Below are 18,966 nucleotides of genomic sequence, written 5' to 3'. Positions count from 1 at the left end.
TAGAAGGCACCATTGCTTCGACCGCAACAAAAGGCAAAACCATATACGTTCGGTAGTGGCACTCAGGATGTGACGTTCGATAGTGGCGCTTAAATGAAGCGATAATGTCTGTACCAAGCGATTGACGCTTGCTGGGCGTGGTGGGGGCAGCGTGCAATGGGTTGGATGAACTGTGAGTGTTGTGTTGAAATTTTAGAAATGAACTCGCTTGTGAAACTTTATCTACCCACTACCAGTCACGAGTCTAGAGAGTTCACCATCAAGAAAGAATGTACTTAGTTTTTGGTACACTCATGATATAATGCCTCTATTCAGTAATAAGATGGAGGTTCCCAAGGTTATCACAGCAGAGAGGATTATCTGTACAGACAAAAATTGGGTCAGAGTGGACATGGGCTGCACTACAAACTAGATACTACTAGTACTACACTGTAAAGTAAAATCATCGATGGCAACCCATTTTTTACCCAGTCGATAACAGGAAGATAGGCAAGGCTGGTACAGTTTTTATAAGGTCAGCACTGAATCGATTTGACCCGTGGAGGTGAAAATATTATGGGATGAAGTGTTGAGTGGGAGATATGGTAAGCGTAATTACGAATTTGAGCAAGGATAGCATGCACCGACTAGCATCGCTAACACAATATAGGGTCTGATATAAGTAAGTGTTTATGCTGCTACTGTAGATCTCTCACCTACAGTATGCTTTGCCATCGCAGATTTAGGTTTGAAGCTTGGCTTAGCTGCGGCCTGTTAGCGTGTATTGCTATTATGTGTCCGACAACGATGGTTGTGCAGTTGACTCCAAACCTTCGTCTTCTTTTTTTTTTTTAAAAGAAATATGAAATCCTGTTGTAATCTCACTCGATCCGCATTATTCCACGTACTAAGTTTCTTATGCACGTATAAAAACCATGTAGAACTCGATCAAGTATGATATGAGCAGACAATACTACAGTTTGCCAATCGACTTTGAATAACAACAAGTCTCTCTTCGACAGCGTTCCTGCGTGCCGACACCTTGTGGGTGAGGAAGTCCAGCCTCTTCGACCCTCGCTGCGGTCGTTCGTTCAGGCGACACTGCTGTAACTACTGAGTGTAAACTGATGTATCGTATTGTAACAGGTTGGTGACAGACTGAGACCCCGAGCGGCTGGATCAGCACCAATGACGTGGTCGGCAGACGGAGTTCAACGAGTACACACGCCAGTGGCTGATGACGATGAGAGGTGACCCGATCGGTGAACGATTGAGGTACGACGGTGGGACGAATGAGGTATCAGAAGCTGTAGAGTGGATGAATCGGCAGCACAGCGAAGTGGGTGTGCGGGCGAATGGGCGGGTCAGACAGCAGTGCGAGCAGCATGGAGCTGCTCACGGCGGAAATTGCTTCGGAGGGTACCAAGCAAGAGACTCGGACGATCGCTCTCCGACTGGTGACTCAGTCACGATGGACGGGCGGTGACGCGCTGAGAACGGACGGGCGGTGCTAGTAGTGACTGTAGCACAGTCTGCATTTGGGCGGACGAGTGAGCTGGCGGTGGACGCATCGCGCCCTGCTCTTTGGACGGACGGATTAACGAGCTGGTGGGCTGGACGAGTCTGTATTGCACAGAGTTACAAGTGAGGCTCGAGGTAGAGGACAGCCGAGCTGTCCGAGTCGACTGAAAGACAGATAGGACAGGCGCCCGAGGCATATGTCCAAGTGGCCAAGTTCGGTGTTGGCCAGGAAAAATTCATTAGGAACTCTAAGGGCAGCTAAGTATAGACGATTATGGGCGTAAATAAAGTAGGTGTCGCTACCAGACGGGTACACACTGGCGCGGACGACAACAGTTGCCTCCGACGGCTATCAGGACTTTGGACGCCATCAGCACTACAAACAACGACAGTGAAATCCGTACCCCCATAGAAATCCGCACCCCCAAAAGTGGAACCTACATAGGCAAGTATAAAAACAAAAATAAGACAGCCAATTTAAAATATTTTAATCCAATCAACGGTCTAGATAATTAATGGACAGCACGTCAATCTGTTCCCCCACTCGTGTATTTCGCCATTGCAGGGCGAGCCACCATGGTTCTAAAGCATCTTACACAGTCAAGAAAAAGCGTGAAGCTTCAGAAAGCGTCCGTCGAATTGGCTGCAAGCCCACGGCTCGCAAGTTTGACCTACATGAAGGATGTGTGTCGCGAAGAATAGGTAACGCAAAATAGTACGGCTTAAGTAATTTGCTAATAGTACTAACATATTATTCCGCAAAGTATTTGTGCACAGGAAAGATGATAGAGTATACTTCTCTGTCCGGCCAATTTATACGAATTTGGACTCTCCGCCCCTCAGTCAGTTAATTTTTGGAGTTAAACGCGAGAAAGTAGCTTAAACGAACGAGCAGATCACGAGTTTTGTTTTGATATTTTTGTTTGTTAGTTAACGCAATCGATATGCTAAATAACTTTGCAAATGTGAGCTGGGTTTAAAGACATAATTACCTTTTTTTCGTAATCCGGCTATAAATTAGCGATATTAGCCCAAAAAAATGCTACAGCATCGTCAACGTTTTGCGATTATCCTCGTAATAGCTCAATCTACGAAACCTCCCGCCTGACTGAAGAATTGCAGTATTACAAGCGAGGTTTTATTCGATGTTATGATCATGATAGCTATTCTGCCCTAACCTAATTGCTTTTTATTCCAATCATAATCAGGTACAAGTTATCCTGGGTTATATGAAGCATTTTATTATTGGTTGAGAATTCGCTGTGTCAACACGCTAATTCCAGCATGGTATGTCTCCACTTCAAGTGGTAGTGAAGTTACCGACGCACCATTGCAGTATGCACTTTTACCTACACGCGGAAGCTTGAAGTCATTCCCTCCCTCGTGGGTGATAATGCATTCCATGACCTTTTGTAGTGTCAGGAAGCACTTGTCTAATGTAGTATGCTTTATCTCGCAAAACGCTGTTTCCACAGCTTCTATCAGCTTATCTACGTCGTTGGTCGGGTTCTTGTACTGCAGCGACTGTATAGCGTTGAAGAACCCTAGATCCAGGATGTTACAGTCAGGAGAGCGTGGTGGCTGGCACTCCATCTGAATGTTCCAACCCCGTTCTCTTCCCGCCGCCACGACTTCTCCATGGTCTTCACTCACGTGGGGTCCGGCATTGTCTTGCTGAACACGAATGACATTTGTTTTCCTCCCTATATACAATTAACAAAGTATGTGAGTCAGCAGTGATTAAAAATTAATTAATAAACTTCAGTTTCATCTTACCGGGCCATTGACTGCGAATAGCAGGAAACACTTTGTTCTTCAGCAAGTCCACATATACGCGCCGCGTCATTGAAATACTCTTCGTGATCGATGTGCCAGCAGGTCTGTTGATGGAGCTTCGGAGTGCCACTGTGTGCTCTACAATTGGCCAGATGCCAATTTTACCGTCAAAATAACGATTTCGACCGAAATCGTAGCGTGGGAGAGCAACCGCAGCCAAAAACATTAGTTTACCGATATACCGCTTATTTGGGCACGAGCGATACGGTAGATTCTCATCAGATGCAAGGTAGTAGCGGTTTGACGCCTTGTACATGTTGAACCATTTTTCATCAATGTGGACAACGTCATACATAAAGTCAAACCGGTACGAACGTGCTCCTACAACCAGAAGCATATACAAATACAAGTTATTAATAAATTGAATTATAAGATAGCACAGCTTATAATCATAGTGAAATACGTACCGATGGGTCGACGCACGTGGTTAAGAGCGAACGACAACCTCTGGTTCTTGTCAGCGTGGGCTTCACACGTGAGGTGACCCGCCGGAAAGACTTGACCTTGAAGTAGTCGTGTAGAGTCGAGCGCGAAATGTTTGTAGCTTCAGCCAACGCTCGGATGGTTTGCCGCTTGCAGAGGGGCACTGCGGCGACAATCTGACCGAGTTCAGCGACAGTAAAACGGCGAGAACGTTTCGGGTAAGGCTGCCGTGGCGCTGTCAGCGCCTTGGGGCAACTCCTGAGTTTCCAGATGTTGTCGATGGTGCTGCGGCAAATTCATGTAACATTTTGTGTGGTAAACAAAAAAACCAAACTCGTATAAATTGGCCGGACAGAGAAGTATAAAACAAGAGCACCACGCTTGGTTAGATGCGTATCTAGCATCGAAGTCAAGTGACGAAAGACGTGTGAATGCACTGATGCGCTTGTGTCAGCGGTTTGCACAGCGGTAAGCATCAATTATTTTCGAATATTTAACAACTTATTCTGACATATTTGGTCTATTAACTTTTGTTTAGACACGGGTTTTCAACACAAAAGCACTGTGTTGTTCGTAGTTTTGAAAAATCTATTCCGAGATATCCTGTTGTCCAACTACAGAATAAAAATACATTCTTTTTTACCAATCATAAATCGCAAATCACCTAGGGGTACGGATTTCTTTGTCCAGTTGTCCCGTCTAATTTCTATGGTGGATATAATTCAGTGGGGGTACGGATTTCACTGTCGTTGTCTGTAGACATACGACCAAGCCCGGCGTGCAGGGTAAAAGAAGACACGTTATAGTACGTACTGACATAATACCATGTTTTATAGGAAATGAAGCATTGGCGGTAGCTTGTTGACCCTTTCGCGAGCCACCTACATTTTGTATAGTATACAAATTCATGTGAATTAAAACTTAAAGGTCGCATTTTTCGCCCTTTAAGGATTTCACGGTAGTTGTCCGTATCGTTGAGGATTGTAAGTTGAAGTCAACAATCCCTCAGGAGCGGCACATGGCAGAGATTGAGGCTCTTTATGGTCGCATTTTCCGCCCTTTTAGGATTTCACGGTACTTTGTCCGATCGAAGTGGATTGACTAATATTAAAAACAACTTGCGCGACTAGTCAAACAAAGTGTTTGTTGGCTAAAATAAAAGGTACGATGTACCGCTGTCGTAAGTTATCAAGCAAAATAAATATTTTTGGTGTAAGTTTACCGCAACACATTCCATTTTCTGGGCGACGACGTCGACGACATGGCTTCGGGAGCTGCGAAGAAAGAGGTCTGTAGGTGCCCGCGATATTGATGGTGGCGCGGAATCGCCGGTGAGCACGACGCGGATATGGCTGGATGCCGCGGCGGACATTTCTAGGGGGCTAGATACGAATCGCTTATAGTGTTGTATGCTTTCCGCCCAACATATCAGCCAGTAGAGCAGCAAAGGCAATCAGTAATGATGTAGCACGGCTACACAGTCGGTTCACCTCCTACCTTAGTGCAACATGCACTAAGGAATACATTCAGGTGACCACTCCACAGGGTGGTCCACATTCATAGCAAAAGGCATATGACTGGTAGAAAGTAACACCTTTCTACCAATGAGAGTCATTCAATAGATAGGGGTTCTGCCAGCCATCCAATGGCAGAACCTCTCATTAGAAATATCAGTTTTAGGAGGAAACCCCATTTACAATCAATACAGTTCTCATTTGGCGCCAAAGCTATCGTTCGGTTCCTTTATCTAGGTTTAAGTATACTTGCGGATACAAGTATACTGAACCTAAGTTAAATACACCTACGCTTTCTCATACACGTGCGCACACGGTCTAAGCAGACACATTACAGATGAGACTCGCGTGTACGCGTGCGACACACGAGGCATGAAATGCGTCCATGGTATTTCCACTATAAAATTTGTATTCGTGGCTGTTGATACCAGCGTAAGTACTAAACTTTGTATGTCAGCGTACGCGCGCCAAGTTTCGCGCCTATTCGAGCACGCTGAAAAAATATATTCTAAGATTTAATATGATGATCTGTTTTGATACAATAGCTAATGCCTGATTTACAGACCTTTATACTCAAATCACGATGTGACGGTGCCTGCTGGCCTCCAGATCCCCTTCCCCCAGAATAAAATCAGAAGAGAAGCAACGACAGCGGCGGAAGTGACGGCGGTGGATGGCGAAGAGGAACTCTAATAGTGGCCCCACCACAGCAAGGAAACGCAGACGCCTCACATAGATGGTGCTGCGATACCCGCAAGCGCATACGGCGGCGTTTTGCAATTCCGACATGCGTGGCAAAACCTGCGCAAGGCCGGCTGGACTTCAAAGCCTCCGTCAGGCGGTCAGAGCCTGGATTGCCGCTATCGATACATCCGACCAGGCGGTAATCCACGGGGCGTCGAAGGCAAGGACTACCTGCTGGGCGAAGTTGCTATTTTGCGCTACGTTAAGAACCTACGTCGTGTTTGTAGCAGGAGAGCGAAGCATAGCATATCTCTCGGGTGTTAGCTATGTGTCGTGAGGAAGCTGCTGCGACTACGGAAGCTGCTGATGGTACAGGCAAGATCTTGAAAGCAGTCGTCGATATGCAAGGTCTGTGCTGCACGCACTATTGGTGTCTGTGCGGTGACTCGCATTGTGATATGCGTTGACTGCGTCTGTGTAGCGATACAGATTGGAGACAGTGCTGGTGCTCATGGCCGTGGCCGAGGACGCGGAGGTGGACGAGAAGGAGGGACTGCTGCGGTCAGTGACAGTGGCGTTGGCGAGAGCTCTCTGGCAGGCGACGACGACGTGGGGCTGAGGTGCAGGCGTCTATTGAAATGCAATAATGGCCATGTATTGGTTAGTGGAGACGTCGGTAAATGTATATGTGGGGCGCTGTCCATTTTCAGTTGCACGGTACTTCAAACGTTTGTATGAATCTCCACGTAGAGCAGAAAGGTTGCACACATGTCGAGCGATGCCTCGGGCAAAATTGTCTACTTACGGCGGCAACTCGGGCTCTTGGCATGCTACCCAGCTCTCGTGATAGTACGAGCTTAGCAGGTTCCTCGAACAAGAGGTTGTTAGCATATACAATCGTAGAATCACACATCGGCGCCTTCGAGGTTAGAGCTGTGTCTGCCACATCTCCAATTACCTTGTCACTTTTTGGAGGAGAGGATACCCGCTCGCATGACTTTGGATGCGGGCTTTGCCAAGTATCGACAAGTCCACCAGCACCTCCAGTCCAGTACACGATTTTATGTTGGAAGTCAGAGCAATTTGAACAAGCACGTTGCCAATACCAGCGCCGATATCGATAAAGGTGTCCTGACTGTTGAATGGCCCCATGGCTTCGATCACTGCAACGCCTGCCGGGAGAACTTCCCCGGCATTTCCATGCATTTGCCCAGCTTGTTGGCACACATCTCCTGCGCTTACACCATCAAAAATAGCTGCAATCGCTCGTGCAGCTTCGGGTTGCCCCAGTAGCGCATCTTTACATGCTGGCGGCGTCACTGGTACTGCAGAAGTCGCAGGGTTCGGTCCCACCCTTAGTCTTGCTGGCACTGAGGGAGTGGAGAGCCGTGTTGCTAGCGCCCGCGCTAGTGGCGTGGAGCTCGTACCGGTTGGGGTCGTCGTTGATCTCGCTGTCTGGCCAGAACTGGAGTGGCTCCGCGTTGCCAGCCGTCGCGCTCAACGGCGGCGCTGTAGTCTAGGGACTTCTTGTTGTTGGCCATAGAGACCTGGGCTTGATATTTCCAAAGGAGCAAGGCGGGAAGTTGCCTACTATTTTGCCATAAGTGCGCTTGAGGCTGATCAAACGTAGCTGGAGAGCGCGTGCTGTGCGCTTCGTCTTCGCCATGCGGCACACGACGTAGTCCCATGTTATACGTATTCCATCTTGTTCAAACTGCAGTGCTATCTGCACCATCAATTTGTCCTCCCAGTCTTGGAAGCTTGTCTTCATGGTGGAAAGCAAATGTGCATTGCTCTTTGATTTTGTATGGGCTGGCGATCAAATAGGATGAATACATCTTAGCCTTTGTATGCTAGTGGCGGGCCACAAGTGGCCCTCCATTGCGGACAGCAGAGATCTGATCTCCACATTTTATGCTCAGAATGATGAAGAAAGGATGGGGAAACTCACGTTTTATGGCAAGCAAATCGAGTGATTTGGGCGACATGGCACGATATCTTACGATATTTCTGTACCAGTAGAGAATATATCAGACGGCTTCCCAAAAATTAGGCCTAGCCCTGCTGTCTCGTGCATTTTTATTGGTAGTAACCAAATCAGGTAGGTGAAAACAGCTGTAAAGCTCGAAGGCCATTTCTCACCCACATTTGGGATATGATTTAAAGGGCGAAAAAGCGCCCTCGTATCGCGAAAGGGTTAAGTCACGAAAGCACGGGAAAACGAGACCTGAGTCAGAGCACGACAAACACAGTTTAAAAATCTGTGTTTGTAAGAACTGCGAACTCGTCGACATCCTCAATGAGAATTCCTTTGGAGGTTTGCTATTTCCACCAGCGCATTTGACGTCGCGCTGTTTTGTACACACCTTGCCTGGCAAGTTACCAAACGGATGAGCGAGAAATTCCCGAGCCAGGTCTTGTCTCCTCACGCCTCACCGATGGTGTTCGATAGGTTAATGTGTTTGGAAAACTAGTCTACCAAACCATGCGCCACAAACAGAGACACCATACACGGCAGGATACTGGACAAGCCACCACTCCAATTTGTACAATAATGAATAACAACAACCCATACCGGTTGGTTTATCTGGCACGTTTTCAGAGATGGATACCCGATTATTCTCCTCGGTTCGTACCGGGAGTTGCTTTCCCGTCTCCTGGTTATTGTACTTTACCTCTTCTGCTACCCGTACTCGTCAAAGCCACGTCACCCGCAAGCTGACACAGCAGAGCATACCAAGATCGATACGGTCCAAATATCTTGTCAGTTCTTCCTCACCGACGAAGAAATCAACTCCGCATATATCCTTTTACATTTTCCCTGGTTGTTGCATGTGGAATCGTGAGAGAGACCAGTGGGTATCTTTGACGCCCAGCCGTTCTTCTTTAGTTCCGTCCAATGCGGTCATCCCATCCTCTCCTGTAGCAGATGGTAACGGTTATCTACAGCACCACATTTGTGATGTGGTGTACACAACACGTTCTCTATCATATTCAATAAATAGAAAAATTGTGCTTGCCTGATACACTGAAATGGGGTATCCATGTCAGACGTATTTCGGGTCAGGATATATATAGGGTCACCCGCTCCACATAGAAATGCAAGTCAATAAGGAAAAATGGTCCTGTATTTGGACTGCGTCTAGAGACACAATACCGGCTTAGGGCTCAATTGGGAAGAGCAAAATGAAAGGCAGAGGACCGCTCTTTCGCTTGAGCCATCGCACGCCCCCTCCGACCAAAACATCCAACACAACAGACTCGAAAAGCTCACTGATTAAGCAGTACCCTCAGGTTACCTGGATAGATGCTGTTGCCGCGGTGTACGACGGCATACCCGTAAGAAAGCGGCCCGAGCGTATCGAGTATCCCGTGAGTTACTTCGTCTGCGTACCCTGGGGCTCGTACCGCTCGATGCCGAGCGTGTTCCGCAGTTGGTGTATCTATCGGAAGGTGGTGACCGAGGTGTTGAGGAGATAGTCCACTACCGCGCACTTCATGGAACGATCAATGGCTGCCGATTAAAGACAATGTAACTGGCATTGCGTGTGATCCTTTGATTAAAGCATGCGGTGAAAGCAACGCCAAGAAGAGGTTTGAGAAGACTGGCATTTTCCCGTTGTCATTCGATGTAATGCTGAAGGGGATTATTGGTTGAAAGCCCGTTGTGCAGCGCGATACACTCCCGCACGTCGCTGTCGTCATGGGGAAGGAAATCCTGCCTCGTAGGTTGTTCGAGGTTTCAGAGCGTCAAAAGCGTGTACTGCGAGAGCTCGACCTGAACGTTGACGCTCTCAATGTTGTTAATCTGCTGTCAAGTTTTACTGCGGCACCACTTCTGCAAAAGCGAAAGCGAGGCAAGTCGATTGCCAACAGATATGTCAATGGTGCTGGACCCCAATCCAGTATCGCGTCCAGCAGTTCTTCAACGGACTGGAGAGGATACTTGGACTCTGTGGGCGAAGCATACTGTGACTCAGAAGCCGAACTTTGACTACGGACCATCGCTGAGGGGCGAAGCGGAGCGAGAGGGCATGCTGACGAATCGCCACAGGAAGAACACCGGCAGGAGTGGAATTTATCCAAACCACTGACCAATCAGATCAAGGCGAAGGTGACAGGGGTCAGCCGAATTCTGGGCCAGGAGTCCACTGGGCTGCGCTACTTTTTTGGGGATACAGACATAATGAACGCGACTGCTGGAGGAAGGGTGAGTGTATGCGGATTGGCTATGGCGTGGCCAATAGGGTTGGAGTCAAAAACTACTCAGGTGTAGTGAAGTATAGTATAGTGTACCTAATATTATGTAAATGTATGGTGGCTGTGGGGCCACGCGACCTCCATCCACCCGAACTGCAGGTGACGGCGCATTCTACTTCCAGCCGCCATCCCCCACACTCACACGCTACCGGGTACACTCATACTGGAGCGATTCCCGCAGCCATTTGATCTGGTTCAGATCCAAGATTTGCCCTACCCGATACAAGGAAAAACCATTTTATTCTTCAAGTGATTAAAGGCAGCGGTTCAGACTCAAAATTCTGAAAGAGCCCCCCCCCCCCCCCTTCAGATTTCATACCTGGATCTGGGTTTTGGCAGAATAAACCTGCGAACATGAATAAAATGACCTCTTTTAAGCACTCTACCTGTCAATCTTAATACCATCAACTAACAAGCCACACTCTTTTTCCGCATCAAGGTCTGTCCCGCATCAAGCTCAAGACTCCAGACTGCCCACCACAGACGCGGAGGTGGACACCAAGGCCGGGCGACAGCAGCGGAGCGAGCAGGAGCTGGGAATTCTCAACTTGGAGGCGTGTAAAAGAACCTATTCAAGCCTTTGAGCTGTTATCACCAACCACAAGCATCACGACAAGGCGCGGGAGGGTCGCAGGTGTCGAGAATTGCAGCCCCCACGATCTGGGCGTGCTCCTGGAGTTCATTAGTGACGTTCTGCCGCTCAAGAAGAAATTTCAAGCGTTACTAAACGTCAAGAAGCCAACGGGGGATCCAAGGTGCCCTGAAAATGTCCGGGTGGCCCGTCAGATCCAGCGCCGGACTGAAGAAAAGGTGTCTATGGAGAACGACGTTGGAGACGAAAGAGCTTTGAGCAATGAAGAGGACAGCCACTCGACAGCATCCCACACTCCTCCGGCGTTAAGTGAAAATGAAGGTGACAACTCATGCCGTTGACTGTTTGCACCCTACCTGAGTTCATAGTGCGAAAGCAAGTAGTGGAAGCAGCTAACATCAAATTCAGTTGCAGTGATAAACGGTCTGTCATTTCCAGCGCCGTACATCGCCTCTCATGCCGTTCCATATCGTGGCTCCGGGTGGAGGTCGGCTCTCGTGAGGTAGTGTTGACCGCGCCGACGATCACGCTTCTCTCTGGCCTTCGGCGGTGGATGCAAGCATCAGAATGTGCACAATGCTGCTCTCGTAGCTCATATTATAAAAGATGCGGAACAGATGCTGCGGGTGGGCACGTACTTTTATAAATCTGTGCGCACCAGCTAAACCTATGTTTTGGCGTCCCAGAATTGCTGTCCACTAATTCTGCATCAACTAAACCCTACACTCGGCATTGGTCAAGTCGTATCTTTCCTGCTGCGGAAACTTGTATCGAAGCACCTGCCTTGGGTGGACCTAATGTTGTTGCTATTGAGTATCTCCACGGACGCGCTGACTGCTTGCCCTGTGATGCAGGTGAATCCGTGACAGATTTGCATACTAGTATTCACTGCGAATCCTATGATCAGATTCTGATCCTCATGATTTCACGACATCATTGATTTCAGCCTGAAATTGTAGCCAACATCAATTCAAATGTATGTACTAATACGACCCCATTTGATCCAGACTGGCACGGATCTCTGCACTGGGACATTCCTCAATCGACTCCCGAGTCAACACCCGCCCACCAACTTTTCGTTCGCTTCCAGCTACAGTCATGCGTCTGTTGTTGTGGGCCTTGCTCGTGACTTTGGTCACCCTCTTCGCAAGCACCGACGCGGTGTCGTTCAAGATTGCAAACGCCAATACGATGAAGACCTCGAAAGTCGAATCAATCGAAACCCCTGCGTTACCGGCCTGTGGTCTATCTTCTGAACATACCGCTGTCGGTAAACGAAGCCTGAGGGTCCGTGGTAACGATGATGTCCCAGACGACGATGGCAGCGTGGAGTCCTACACCGACGAGGAAAGAGCGCTCTCGATCTCAAACATTATTACGAGAATGAAGACCGCTGTGGGAAAACGGTCAAACAGTATGGCTCAAGCTGTGACCAAACTGCTAAACAAATGGAACGAAGCCATTGTCATGAAATTGTACAGGATGGGAGCAACGCCGGCCACCGTTCGAGGCACGAAGAAGTTCAAGGCCTTCTACAAAGAGTGGTATGACAAAAACGTCGCGGCAGGAGTTATCAAAGCCTTGGACTGAGTTGGACTACAGAGGAGGTAGCGCAGTCAGAAAATGCTGTAGAGAAGGAAACAGGTTTTCGCTGCGTTAGATTGAGGTTTGGACGTAGTAACAGGCACCCTAGAAATCACATTGGGTCAAGCCTAAAGATTACCTCCAAGGAACTTGCACGCTTTTCAAACAAAACCTCTTCTTCGGCTCATAAGCGTAATGTTTTCTTGTATGGTTCTTCCTGTTGACCAGAAGTCGATGCTACACGTCGCTTGCAGTGTGGTTATATTGTGTTGGGGTCACCTCCAACATGGTCGACGCCATTGTGGAGCTGATGGGCATTGGTTTTGAGGTACATGATCAGAAAAGCATAGAATCAAATAATAGCTTCAAGCTGCGATTGCTTCACAGCATCATCCTGTGCATATATTTAAATATAAGAAGATATAATAAAAGAAGAATGAGTATAAAAACCGTTGCCCTATGGAGGCCAGCAGCTTCAAGCTTGCCAAGCCCGTGGTGTTACCTGAGATGGATAGGCAATGCTCCAGGAGTCTGCAGCTCACGTACCAGTCAGCGATAGACCAGCGCGCTACCTCGTGGACGGTATCGCACATCTTCGACGAGTGCAGGGCTGCAGCGTAACACCGAGTGCAGGTGGATCGTGAATGTGGCTCTCGGGGGTCTCGTTCTTCTGCAGGAACGGCCCCAGCACCGTCAAGAGCCGCTGGCTGTCGCTGCTGCTGATGGTGAAGATTGTCAAGGCTTAACTGGTCAACCACGGCAATGTTGGCTGCCCCATCCTCCGCGATCAAGTCCGAAAAGAATTCACCGCCTTCCTGCAGGAATCCTGCTGGATGACTGCAAGGACGACGCGGTGCTCAAACTGAAGCACATTAACTCAGCCTCTGACGCGACCGAGCCCACGATGTCTCTGGACGAGGGCACGGAGACGAGATCACATCATCCCTGGTAGCGTTCACCTCTGACGAACGAGTTTGACGACTTCGCCGACTTGGCGTGCGGTCACTGTGGACTCAGCCTCGACTCCGTACAGGATGCCACGTGCTACTGCACCATAGCTACGTTCGCGTGCGGCCACCAGTTCCACAACCTGCGCGTGCTGCCACGGTTGGACGAGGAGGCCAAGTGCAACCAAGTGCCAAGTGCCCGCTGTGCCAGAAACGAACCCCAGTTTTCGGTTTGCCGTTTGGGTCATGCAGTTTCAAGTGCTGGTGTGCTTTGAGTGGCGCTACCATGAACGTTGCGTACAGCTGCGAGCTGGACAACATGCTATTGCCGTGTCTGGATGCTGTGGTCATCAGCAAGATGATCGCCGGCGTCAGTCGAGCACGTCAAGAACGCCGGTAGGCAGTGACTTGACATGCATGGTGCGACGACGGTAAAAGTGAGCAGGCCATGCAACCGAAGCTGTTTAAAGCTCATGAAGCTGCTCGAAGCGAACCACTCAGGCTAAGGATAAACCACACGCACTGATTTACTACCTGCATGTTAATTTACTGCATGTACCGGTAGTTTCGTATCCTATGTCAAACTGGAAATTTTAGAGCTTCTTCGACTTTGTTGATGCGTAGTCTGACAGCACGTCAACAATTCGCGATGACGTTGTGTGATGGTTTGCGCTTGGTATTTAAAGGGCTTGTGGTTAGAAGGAGGAGGAGGACGGATGTCATCCCCTATCATGGGCTCCGCAAAGGGGGTCGCTGCCCTCCGGCTTCAAAAATCGTCTATCACCTGGTGAGTGCAATGCTCCGTACGCTTGTCTTCGTTGGTCTTTTACGTTTTGCATGTCACCCCTCCTCTCTCGGTGTGCTCCTGCCGACTGCATTAAAAACCAAGAATGTATCGCAACTTCGCCGAGACCGGCACGGATCGGATCATTCCTCAATCGACTCTCCCGAACCAACACTCCTCCTCCAACTTTCGTTCGCCTTCAGCTACAGTCATGCGTCTGTTGTTGTGGGTCTTGCTCGTGACTTTGGTCACTCTCCTCGCAAGCACTGACGCGGCTCCGTCCAAGATTGCAAACGCCAATACGCCGAAGACCTCGAAGTTGGAATCAATCGAAACCCCTGCGTCACCGGCCCGTGGTCTATCTTCCGAATATATCGCCGACGGTAAAAGGAGTCTAAGAGTCCATGCTAACGACAATGAAACCAACGACGAAGACGACAACAAGCCCTACGCCGGGTGGGATGAGGAGGAACGAATGATCTCGATCTCAAGCATTTTGGATAGAATCAAGGCTTTCTTGGGGAAATTGTCAAACACTATGACTGATCGTGTGACCAAGCGGGTGAACGAAATCGGTGAAGACTTGGCCATGACATTGTACAGAGAGGGAAGAACGCCGATCAGCCTCCAAGCCATGAATATGGGATCAGGAAACAAGAGAGCTATGGCCTTCTACAAAAAATGGTATGACACGAACGTCGCGAAGGGTGTTATCAAAGCCTTGGACTGAGTCGGACAACAGAGGAGGTAGCGCGGTTAGCAAATGCTCTAGAGAAGGAAACAGGTTTTCGCTGCGTTAGACTGAGATTTGAACATTCTAACAGGCCGCCCCGGGAAATCACATTGGGTCCAAACCTGGCTCTTCCTGTTGATCAGAAGCTCACGTGGCTCAATTCTTTTGCGGCTTTCTCTTGTATTCCTTCAGGGACGAAGTAGATAAATTGGTGGAGTTGGTCGGAAATCAAGACGCAAATTTGGACATCCACAAGAGGAAACAATGAGCTTCTACGAATGTACAGCATGCCAACGATGGGTTCGGCCTGCTCAAGTTCACGAGAAACTACTGCGCGGAGCTCGTTATTCCAGCCAAATTTTCCACAAGCCTAAACAGGTGGTGTCTCCATTTAAAGTACCACAAGAGCAATTGAAAAAACAAGCTCGACGACTCCTAAGACCAAAATGATGGCGTCCATAAAGTCTGGAAGAACTGCGTTTCAACCGTTAAGGCCACGAAAAACTCCATCTTCCGTGCAGAACCCCACGAATGTTCTCGGTGTTATGCAGTACTTGAACGAGTGGAGGTATCCAGCCACTCATCTACAACACTTTCCTGGATACCATGAAGGACTTCAAGGCGCAACTAATGTGCCCTTCAGACTTGATTCAGCGTGCTCACGATCTATTCCAAGAGTATCCTAAACACGTTTCACGTTTAGTCGTTGAGGAAAAACAGTATCGGAGTATGTTTGTGATGCAATGGTTTCAGAGGCAAAAATACACAATCGATGCTAGCGTTGCCCCGGTACGCCTACTCGGTTGCAATGTCAACCTTGACGAACGGGGCAATGATCGTCGCACCCAGCACCCAGCATGAAACCCACTTGTGCCCCAGAGGTCCGAGAGCTTCGCAGGTGAATCGAGTAGCACCATCTGAGCCAAGCACGGTAAAAATCAATCAAATTCTCCCTACCGGTCCTACAACGGAAGAACTCAAACTAGAGAGTAAGCGAATACTTGGACGACAACAAAATGGGTCTCTCTCATTCGGTCAGGCGTTTGGTGTACTTGGAGTTCCGATGCTGGTTATACTCCTTGTCTGTCTAGCATGGACATCGTGGCTGATTTTCTTGGCTCTTGCACCAAACAAAGCAGCGAATATGCTCATGGACACGAGTTCGTACGACAATGGACAGTTCTGGTTATTTAACGATGCTCATCCGCAAATGGTTCTTGCTGGAGCTATGGGGTTGGCTATTGTGGACACTTGTTACTTGGTCGTGACGTTGCGGATGTTGCTATGGCGCGATAAGTTGTTCGGCTCAGCTTATCATACCAGTCGTTCAACGACTAGTGTCACAGGCCCGCACTCCTGGATGAGGAATAGACGACCAACATATAAACGTCTCCGACTTGTTTGGGAGGAGCTTACAGCTTTCGAGGGACGAAATCGCAAAAAATGGGTAGGCGTCATGTGTTGAATTTTACTTCAATTACTGTAGTACTTGTTAACAGCATTATTTTGCAGAATGCATTTCTCAAGCTAATAGACCTGGCCATGGAGACAGCGCTACTTCGTCAGCTTCTGCAAAGTGGAAGCCCCGTCAGCCTCACCTATGGTTTTGCTACTTTCTTGGCAGTGAACGCGTTGTCGTGCGTCGTGAACGTGCTCACCGACCGATTTTCAGCGCTGACAGAAGTTTTCATCGACTCTGTGTACGTTTTCTGTTGGAAAAAACGATGAACGCCGTAGTACTGAATTCTCTGTGTACCTCTCAGTTTCGACTTGTCGGCAGCAGTGTTGTTCCCGATCACAACGCTTGTCTACTGCTACTATAATTTCGACTTTGATCGAGAAGTTTATCTCACATACCTGGAGAAACTCCCGGCTGGCAGCTTCGAACATCTCGCTCGGTCATTTGCAGACCAGTCAGAAATTGCTCTCTTTCGTGTAAATTTCGACTCGCTCCGCATCGACTCACTCGTGGATTTTGGGTTACGCATCAGTATGAATCTGACGTTTTGTTATCGCTTCGAGCGTTTACTTCAGGCAATTGTTTGGACACGGCATCGCGAATTGATTGTGAAGAGGCTTATTACACCGACAAATGCTACGCAGAATCCAGTTCCCAAAGCGATCACGGCCGTGTTCGTTGCAGTGAGCTTGGTAGTGTTACTATCAACTCACAAAGCTGTCGCAGATTCAACCGCGTTGTGTTCTTCACATCCGGAATGTGTTGTGTATGCACACCAGTGGGAAACCAGCGATACTTATTGTCCATGCCTCATTCTTATCGATGTCAATCTCACACCCAAGACTTATGAGGAATGGATACATCCTATCGACGCATACGACAAAGTGAAAGCTCTCGCTGGTGCCGGGATGCTCAGGTCCCTTCAAGTGATCAACCGCCAGCTTTTAGAATGGCCGGAAGAGCTTCGAAAGTGCCGTGATATCAGAGTCATGTGCGTTATGTTAGCCATAGCAACTCCGATCTCTACACCTCGCGTCTTCTGACCTTGTGTTATTTGTCTCTTCTTCAATACCAGTCATATGATGTACACCCACACTCAACATCTCCCTTCCTGGACAAGTGAGCTACAGAGCCTCGAAACAATGTGAGTGCGGGCAGTAAATTTTGCACTGTAACCTACATCGCTCATAGCTTCGTTACTGTGTTGATGTAGTCAAATTGAAGGGAAACACAATTATCCAAACTTGATGGGCTTACCAGAGAACCTGTTTAGCGGCTTGCCTCGCCTGTCAATGGTGCACTTCGGACTTCAGGAAAATATCGATCGCATCCCGCCTCTCACTGGGGTTCCGAACTTGCAAAGTTTGTCTTTGGCTTGGATACCGCAGCTTCGTACGCTACCTAACCTGGACTACGTACCCAACCTCAGTCGCCTTATACTATCACTCTTGCCGAACATGGAGCAGTTACCCGACTTGACACCCCTGCAAAATCTGGTCGAGTTTGTTGTGCTTCGACCAAACCACATTTGCTGCAATGGATTTCTCGGATCTTGCAACTTGAGTCATGTTTCATGCGCGGGTTATCCGTCTGCCGGAATTCCTGCAGCCACTTGCCTCTCGGACGATGCAGGTTCGAGTCTTGCGCCCGCCCCATTTCTAGGGAATGTCGGTACACAGCTTGTGTTTGAGCGGTTTAGTCCAGCGATATGCCAACCTTCGCCGTTTGATACACCAGACTACCTCAGCTTCCCTACACAACTGACGGTCGACATGTGTGAGGGTCAACCCTTTCGGCAATGTTTTCTACCTGGCAACAGAACGGGCATCTGCTACAACACGCGGTTTCAAGTTCTTTCGTGTCTTGCCGACAACAACTACATCGCTCTTCGACGATTTCAAATCGAAAGAGGCGTCGGGCCTGTGTGCAACCCGGTGGATGAAAAATGGCTAGGCTGCGTCGAATAAAGTACCATCAAGACATCACTTCGAGTATAATTTCTGTGAATAGTTCGGTAGGTGCTTAGGTGGTGATGACCCCCTCATGAACGACGCCATCTTTAAGACGAACGATCATATGTATTTGACGCGAAGCCAGGAACTGATGATACAGAGCGCAACTAAATGTGATCTGAAGATGCGGACTTACCTTACCTGGGAACAGACACTCTATCTCAACCATTTTGGCCAGAATCCCCAGTGATTGTATCTTTATGCTTTAGGAAACTGTTCAGGAAAACCGGAGGTTCTAGGGCTACCACCAAGGCCGGCTCCACCTCGGAAATGCACAATATGTGGTGGACGATAGAGGATCGACCAATACGTGATGGTGCGGCCCACCCCCTTCCGTCAGATATTCTCAGTGTAAACTGTCAAAAGATATTTGCTGGGTCGTTGAGGGCTAGCTGTGGGTTGTCTTTTGTGATTCATCAATAGTACCAGAACCTTGTGTACTTACAGGTAAGGTATGCAGTAAGACCAGTGGCGCAGTTTTTTTCTATACGGTGTGCAGATTTCACATCTACCGTGGCAGGAACACCATTTTGATGGACCTGGCGTCGGCAGCAGATTCGAGCGGCGTGTAAACATTCATCGTTTACTTGAGGGGGTTAAGGCCCAGATACACGCACAATCTAGGGGTATCCGCCATC

The 18,966-nt window shown here is 48.6% G+C and overlaps 2 protein-coding genes across 2 annotated transcripts; both read left to right on the top strand.

Moving 5' to 3' along the window:
* Positions 1 to 11,907: 11,907 nt before the first annotated feature.
* On the top strand, positions 11,908 to 12,399 carry KRP23_12080 (RxLR effector protein 24; the record flags this gene model as incomplete). Its single annotated transcript, XM_067895949.1, has 1 exon — positions 11,908 to 12,399. The coding sequence occupies one exon, from the start codon at positions 11,908 to 11,910 to the stop codon at positions 12,397 to 12,399; it is 492 nt and encodes a 163-aa protein (XP_067739688.1).
* Positions 12,400 to 14,230: 1,831 nt separating this feature from the next.
* On the top strand, positions 14,231 to 14,854 carry KRP23_12079 (RxLR effector protein CRE2; the record flags this gene model as incomplete). The annotated part of the gene is made up of 1 exon (XM_067895948.1): positions 14,231 to 14,854. The coding sequence occupies one exon, from the start codon at positions 14,231 to 14,233 to the stop codon at positions 14,852 to 14,854; it is 624 nt and encodes a 207-aa protein (XP_067739687.1).
* Positions 14,855 to 18,966: the final 4,112 nt, after the last annotated feature.

Source organism: Phytophthora ramorum, assembly GCF_020800215.1.
Source record: "Phytophthora ramorum isolate Pr-102 chromosome Unknown Phyram_PR-102_s0014, whole genome shotgun sequence".
NCBI lineage: Eukaryota > Oomycota > Peronosporomycetes > Peronosporales > Peronosporaceae > Phytophthora > Phytophthora ramorum.
The sequence above is the reverse complement of the archived record's forward strand: the minus strand, read 5'-3'. Positions and strand labels throughout refer to the sequence as shown.